The following is an 8,281-nucleotide window of genomic DNA, read 5'->3' as shown; positions in this document are numbered from 1 at the left end:
GAGAACTCTATCTTGTATTTCTAGTATCTTTGACTGCTGTCTCTTATACACATCTCCACCATATATAATACACTGTATTAAGCCTATGCATGCACATGCATTTTCTTAGCTTTGTCAAACAATCATTCAATCAATCGTTTTAGGGTGGGTCCAGGAGACACGGGTCTACAGTATCCCAACCCCCAAAAATAAAGAAGAAAGAGAGAGGAAAGAACGAAAGAAAGAAGGGAGCATGACGTCACTGTAGGCTTGCTCCAAAACAACACATTTTTTTAATTCTGTTGTCTCCTCCATTTCTAAACATAACTCTTTCTCTATATCTGTCCCTTATGGGTGGAAGGATATATTTGGTGTAAACACCAAGGATAACCCACAAAAGTCAGAAGAATACTTGTTTCCAGTGAGGTCCTTCTGGTGGTGATTGGGCACTACACCGGCAGTGGCCTAACGATGGGCCCGGGGCCCTGTGGCTTTCTGAGACTGGGGGCCCCTTTTTGATCCGGTCACCGCTTTGTGGGAATTTAAATTTGCTCGTTTTTCTAATATTTGGCATTGTATTCTAAATTGCTTTTAACAACGAACTAAATTATATATGATTTAGGCATTCAAAATAGAGGGAATGTGGGTAGGGCGGGACTTTCACATACCTATGCCACCTCAGCCCCAGCATGGTTGGGGCTAAGGTAAGATCATTTATAAATACGGATCCTCAAAGTGGCCGGAAATGGCACTCATAATTTAAAAATGCGAGCATAATTTCCATTTTTAAAACATTTGGAAAATTTAAGGGGGGCCCCCCCCCCCCAATTAACCTTCACGGGATATACTATGATATATGTCTTACAGTCGATCTCAGAGACACATTATGACACTTATTCTTATTTTATGCACATTTTAAGTATATTTTGCGGTTATTTTAAAACAAATAAACACCTATTTTTGAATTATGTTATTTTTCACTAAGAGTGCGTCCGGCCATGCGATTCTGCGCTGTATTGTTGTTTTATTCTTTACTGATTCATGATTATGCTTTAATTATTTTGTGTATTATTTGGATAATAGCAACGATTTCTACCCCCACCAAGGAGGTTATGTATTCACCGATGTCACTGTCTGGGCCTATTCCAGTTTGTTTTTATATCTAGTATCTTTGTTGAGAATTGATAATAAAATACGCGACGACTTGGTAACGAAAGTTTGGCACAAGTTTTTTTAGATCCAGCTGTAGGGGTGTCCCATTTTTCGTATTCCCACCATGCATTTCGGTGGAACACTTTTTTTGTGTGGAGAACTCTATCTTTTATTTCTAGTATCTTTGACTGTATGCATAACATAAACGTAGGGTTAGGCCTAGCCTATACCGTCAAATAAACATTACTCTTTCTGATAAAATAATAAAGTTTAGACTAAATTAATGCAATCATGTAATGCCTAAAATTATAAGTTATAGTATTGTACGGTAAATCTCTTACCAACTGTTGTTCAACCCGAACTTTGTATCAATTAACCGAGACAGCACCTATCGAAGCCTCGGATCGCTCCGCCATCTGCCTGACGTCAAGTGACGCTCACAAAATAAACTTTACTCAAAACTGAGGGCGTCCTCTTAAAGAAATTATAAATAGCCGCTACAATTCCAATATTTAATAATAAGCTCTATTACAGTAACACTATTAAAATTCAGAGAATTTACTTTCGCCATAATATACTATATTGTACAGTAAGCCTACGACTTCTGGTACACTTTTTCTTCAGGTCATCTAATACTATAGGCTTGAAAATATCAATATAAAGACGTTTGAGTAACAAAATTCATTGATTGTTTTTAATAAAATGTTCATTTAATACCAAAAAATATGTTGCTCTGAAACATGATAAGGCCAATCTGAATAAAATGACCCGATCGTCCTTTAAGGTCCAATTGATAATGTTGCAGGCATTTATCATCCGAATATCCGAATTATTAGTAGGCCTTTAATGTATACATTATTTTAATCGATTTCAACATGCTGTGTATAATATTTAATAATAGGTTTACTATGATGGATAAAACCATGTATTTTATTCTTTATTTACTGACAGGTTTAGGTGGGTAGTTATGCAGCCGTCCGGGGCTCATACATTTTTGAAAAAATTAAAAGAAAATATTTTGTGTGTTGTATTGTGTTGTATTATTAGATTGCTCGGTAGTAGTAAGTAGGGGCCCATCGGGATCCGGGACCGTTATTTGGACATGGAAGAAGTAAGCGTTTTCTTAGGAAGCACACAGGCATAATACATAACTGGTCAAACCTCCATAGTGGGGCATCCAGGAGCATAGTTGAAAGAACCCCTTCTAATAAATTTGTGTTTGTGGTATTTTAGCCTATTTGGTTTTTTCGGAAATTATAGAAAATGTTACGTATTGTTAAGGCGTTGAAGGAGAGTGCTGAGTATCAGTGTTACTGTAAGTATGAGTAGTGGCCTCTCTAGGGCCCATTTGGACTCGGACTTCGCCCAGAAAGCACATGCTTTACTTAAGGCTTGGTAGTAATGTGTTAGGTAGTAGTAAGATGTGTATAAGAGACAGGAGTTACGCAAATGGGTCCTGTTTATTTTAATATAATAAGCCATAATTGGACTTTATGGGACAATACATGAAACACTAAACCGTTTCTGATATATAAACTGCAATACATTATTCAGCATCGGAAGACTTTTTGGTGAGTTTATATACTTATTCTTATGTTATATACATTTTAAGTACCGTATATTTTGCGGTTATTTTAAAACAAATAAACACCTATTTTTGAATTATGTTCCATTCTGGCATGAGTGACAGTAGTTTCTATATGTCTGGTTTGTTGCCTGTATAGAAATTATGATTTTAGACACCAACATCATATCTGTAGCTTATTTAGTTCCAATTATATGCACATTTTAGATAAATTTGGCGGCCATTTTGAAAAATGGCCGCCATTTGTATACCAGGTGAACAATCAAGTGTCAACAGGGCTTAGGGTGACCAGGACGGATTAATTAGGATATCTGCCTATGTTGACTGCTTCTAACATTCCACTCCCCCTAACTTGATTTCTAGGCCTCTTTTTAAATTTTTTTTTCTAGTCTATGAAAGTGGTCTTTAACGGGAGTAGTCTTCAGTTGGATTTAATTAGAGTGGTCTTTAATTGGAGGAATCTGTAATTTAAAGGAGACCTGCTTTTACATTAAAACATATTTGAAAGTTCTGTTCACCCAGTCAAATTTTCTTCGAAAAAAAACTGTTGTATGCCCATATATAGTCATGATGTGCCTATATATGGTCATGATGTGATGTCATCATGACCATATTTAGGCATGTCACATGTTTTTGCAAAACAAAAAAAATTGACAGTCTTGACAGGGCTTTAAGAAACCTACCATCAACATCTACAGGTTTTTCTGCCTTCTGATTGGCCAGTTTCAGGATACCTTTATACTTGGTTATTCTATACCTCCATGGTTATTCTCTCTCTAATATTTCTGTGACGCTTGCCGTTTCTTCAAGGTCGTCACTCATCGTTTCAACTGTATTCTCCAAATCTAGCTGTGTAATTCTTTCTTTTAATCGTCTGAAATTGAAATGTCAAAATATGAAAACACGGGTTACAACGATCTATATAAATGTTAACATAATCCACAGATTTGACATGATGTAACCTTTTGGAGAGAAGAGTTGGTCCACATCTTGAGCAATTCAGCCTTAGTAGTAAAGCTGCAAGTTTCAGGTTATTCCCAAATATTTAAAGTAAATTCTCTCACTGAGGCACAGGGCTCATGGATGGAGCTTATCCCAGTTTCTGTAGCGTGAAGTGGGTCGATATGTCCACTGCCGGTTACTTTCAGCAATTTGCTGGTACCCACTGATACAGCTGGGTAGACTGCAACAATGTAGATAGAGTGCCTTGTTCAAGGACACAAGCAAAATGCACAGCTAAGGATTAAATAATACAATATAATTAGGTAGTATTGAAGTCAAAAAAGAGACAGCCTATAGGGTGTAGGTGTCTATAAAACGAAGACCGAAGACACAAGACCCAAAAACGAAGACCCCTATTTTTTCTATTTTATTTTGATGATAATGAACCTGGCTGTCACAAAATCAAAATTACAAATTTTTTTGGACATCTGTTTGTAAAATATTCAAGTGTCTACAAAACGAAGACCGAAGACCTGAAAAACGAAGACCTTCAATTATTTCGCAATTATCTTATTGTAAGTATTTCACAATCATCATAAAACAGTTGCCAAGTACGTATTTCATTACTTCATCGGAATAAAATTAGGAGATTAAGAAATACTAAAGTAACAGGCAGGGGGGACAGAGTGCCCCTCCCCCACCTGACGGATTTTACCGAGCTGACCAAGCCGTAGTACCGGGCTGGGTAAGAAGAGAAAAGAAAGAGGGGATCAAGAGGAAGAAGGGGAAGAAAAAGGAAAAGAAAAAGAGAAGAGAAAATATCCATCTATGGAAAATCTTTCCCCATTGAAGATGCCCTTATCACCCCGGAAAGTGCCTGAAACTCTCAAATTTGGTTTTTTGTTGGGGTAGGCCAATTTGCTCCTAAAATTGCACATTAAGGAGTTTTGATCAATTTCGACGAAATTAGAATTAAAAACACAAAATTTTTTTGCGCGAATTTGTTAAGGTTAATGCTTGTGTTTGCCCTCCTATGCCTTCTAAATTATTTAAACACATTATGTCCCAACTCCAATAGAAAGAACATTTTAAGATAGATCGTTTTACGAAAAGAAGGGCCTTAATGTGTATTGATGGTGAAGGAATATGTTTATAATAAATAAAACCATTATGAAAATGCTTATATTTAGTTTCAAACACACGTGTGTGGCCTATATTATAAATAAGATAAGCCCTATGTCGTATTGGCCCTGGAAAAAATGGCCCCATATGACAGGTAGGTAAAAATGGCCCCAATGAAAAATTCGGTAATAGAAATGATATATATATTTTTTTTATCTTCAAATATTTAAGTACTGTATAAGCAAGAATTGAATCAAGAAATAAAAAATGGCCCTCAATTATAAAATTCAAGAAAAAAAAAGAAACAAATAAATAAATGTTGATTTAATTAATAAATCAACATAAAGAATATGCATATTTGAGATCTAAAATAAATTAGTTTTTACTGAAACTGTTAATTATTTCAAGGTTTTATCTAAGTGCAAATCCAAGTTTGCTTAATTATAGAAATGCTTTGGATCAAAGAACTGAAACCTACACTTAACAAACAAACTGATTCAGTCAAAGCCAAACTCAGTATCTAGTTAATCTGCTAAAGAAGGGCTAATTATTGCTTAGCTCATGAAGGTATTCACGTGGCTTATAATACCTCCATGCTTAGCTCCATTGTGGCTCCACACAGAGGCCCTATTGATATGTAAATTAATTACTTACTTCCTGTCACTGCTTGGTATTTTAGTTTTTAGTTTTTTCAATTTACTTGATCTTGAGAATGGTTCCATGATGGACCCGAAACGTCGATCTTTCTTGTCATTAAATTTCGTTTTGAGATTATGTTCTTAATTGATTTAATAAATAAAAGCCACAAATAATAATTTGATTTACTAAATTTCATTATGTGAAAATAGTTATGCTTTAACATAGATTAAAAATATGTTATGCCTTACTTATATTTAATATATGGTCTTTTTAATTAATTTTCTTTTTTACCTTAGTGCAGAGTAAATGTATCAAAACCCATTAGGTTTACAGTAATATGAAAAAAATAATTTAGTTTACACAGAAATAGTATCTAAAATGATCTCAGTTTCCTCCCTCTCCCCTCTTTCTTTTCTCTTATTACCCTGCCCAGTACGACGGCTTGGTCAGTCCGGTAAAAACCGTCAGGGGAGGGGCAGTCCCCCTGCGCCTGTTACGACACTGGCTAACACACCAATCATCCCCCCCCCCCCAATGAAAAATACTTTTCTACACCACTGTTCAAATGGGTAGCACAGTTTTTCAAAATAGGTATCGTAGTTTTTCAATTGGGTAGCGCAGTTTTTCAAATGGGTACCGGTACAGTGGCCTAGGGCCCGGGCCCAACAGGGGCCAGTCTGCTAGTCTATTTTTTTTAATATTTAAAAAAAGTCTTATTTCTTTCACGATTAAACTAACCAGGGATATTTTTGCTTTAATATAACTAAATAGACCATCCAATATCGTAGAACGTCGAAGGAAAACATCTTGTCATCTTCAGTGATTTGTGGCAGTGACAGTTGTCTCTCCCTTGTTGGGGCCGGGCAGTAAATCTGCCCCGGACCCTATGGTCGTTCTCGGCGGCCCTGAATGTGTAGCGCAGTTTTGTAAATGGATAGCACAGGCTTACAAATGGGTAGCACAGACTTTCAAATGGGTAGCACAGTTGGTATCGCAGTTTTTCAAATGGGTAGCACAGTTTTTCAAAATAGGTATCGCAGTTTTTTTGTAAATGGGTAGCACAGTCTTGCAAATGGGTACCGCAGTCTTGTAAATGGATAGCACAGTCTTACAAATGGGTAGCACAGACTTTCGTATGGGTAGCACAGTTGGTATCGCAGTTTTTCAAATGGGTAGCACAGTTTTTCAAAATAGGTAGGCCTATCGCAGTTTTTTGTAAATGGGTAGCACAGTCTTATAAATGGGTAGCACGGACTTTCAAATGGGTAGCGCAGTCTTGTAAATGGATAGCACAGTCTTACAAATGGGTAGCACAGACTTTCAAATGGGTAGCACAGTTGGTATCGCAGTTTTTCAAATGTGTAGCTCAGTCTTGTAAATTGATAGCACAGTCTTTAAAATGGTTAGCACAGACTTTGGAATGGGTAATACAGTTTTCCAAAATAGGTATCGCACTTTCTTGTAAATGGGTAGCACAGTCTTACAAATGGGTAGCACATACTTTCAAATGGGTAGCACAGTTTTACAAAATATGTCTCGCCGTTTTTCAAATTGGTATCGCAGTTTTTCAAATGGGTAGCGCAGTCTTGTAAATGGAAAGCCTCAGTCTTTCAAATGGGTAGCACAGACTTTCAAATGGATAGCACATCATTTAAAATGGATAGCACAGGGATAATATGACAGACAGAGACAGAGCACATAGCCCCTAGGTAGCCGAACCCTTATTAAGGGGCACCATCTTGACCAAAAAAGTGTCCCCTTATTAAGGGGCACCATCTTGACCAAAAAAGTGTCCCCTTATTAAGGGGCACCATCTTGACCAAAAAGTGTCCCCTTAATAGGGGTGTCACCTGCATATGGCTATCACTATTTAGGTATCCCCTTAATAGGGAGTTTTCTTTAAAATCTCTCAGGCAAATGTCTTAGTTTTGGTGATACCATTGTGGTATATGATGGGTAGAGTAATGGGAAACTATACTTCAGAATAATATGATATTGATTAAAATATAGGCCTAAAACTAATAAACTATTACTTAAATAAAATAATCTTTTTCACTGTAAAAAATTTGCACTTTTTTGATGAAAAATTTCATCTTATTTTTTGTTTAAATTCATCATCAACGTTACTATTTTTAAGATGTTATCATGTAATGATTAACTGATTAATAGAAAACCTTGTGTAAAACGTTTAAAAAAAATGTTTATTTCGTGCTCTCCAGCACCTAGTTAATAGGGACAGCATTTTTACATATATACACTGTAAAAAAAATCTGTAATTTTACAGAGAAAATTCGTCTGTAATTTGTTTTTACAGGTTTTTGCTCTTAAAAAAACATAAAAAATTTTAATTTTACATATTTGTGCGTATTTTAACAGGTTGTATGTATTATAACATTCGTTTTTGTTAATTAAGCAACAATCTACATAATGTATGTTAAATTACATGTACGGTATTTATAAATCTGTAAATTTACAAAATATTATGTTTCTGAGTCATTAATTTTACATTTTTTTGGTATTTTTAATAATTTCTGTAATACAACAGTGGTTTTGTTAAATTAACACCTTATTTGCATAATGTTTGTTAATTTACATATCTTGTATATTTTGATAAATCTAAATTTACGATTGTTTTTGTGATATTAATTTTGCTTGTGTTTTATTTTAACAGAATATTACCGGTAAATTACGAAGTTTACAGAATGTATGTTATTTCTGAAAACTCTGTAAATCTACAAACTCATGTTACGGTGGTATTTTATTTGTGGTTGTGTCAAAACACTTCGTAAATTTACTATACTTTGACGATTTGTAGAATTAGGGCCTAATATTTTTTTACTTTTTTTTTGTTTTTGTTTTTTT

The 8,281-nt window shown here is 35.2% G+C and overlaps 1 protein-coding gene across 1 annotated transcript in view; it reads right to left on the bottom strand.

The window, feature by feature from the left end:
* The window catches only part of LOC117115836 (GRIP and coiled-coil domain-containing protein 1-like), a 14,563-nt gene extending 10,273 nt beyond the window's left edge, over positions 1 to 4,290 (bottom strand). Inside the window, exons 1-2 of the mRNA XM_033259788.1 lie at positions 4,286 to 4,290; positions 3,400 to 3,467 (exon numbers count right to left, since the gene is read on the bottom strand). Of these exons, the coding sequence (XP_033115679.1) occupies positions 3,400 to 3,467; positions 4,286 to 4,290 (73 nt within the window). The remainder of the gene's footprint in view (positions 1 to 3,399; positions 3,468 to 4,285) is intronic.
* Positions 4,291 to 8,281: the final 3,991 nt, after the last annotated feature.

Source organism: Anneissia japonica, unplaced genomic scaffold, assembly GCF_011630105.1.
Source record: "Anneissia japonica isolate Jap-2015-1 unplaced genomic scaffold, ASM1163010v1 scaffold1483_len710385_cov172, whole genome shotgun sequence".
NCBI lineage: Eukaryota > Metazoa > Echinodermata > Crinoidea > Comatulida > Comatulidae > Anneissia > Anneissia japonica.
Note: the sequence above shows the minus strand (reverse complement) of the source record. Positions and strands in the feature narration are given on the sequence as shown.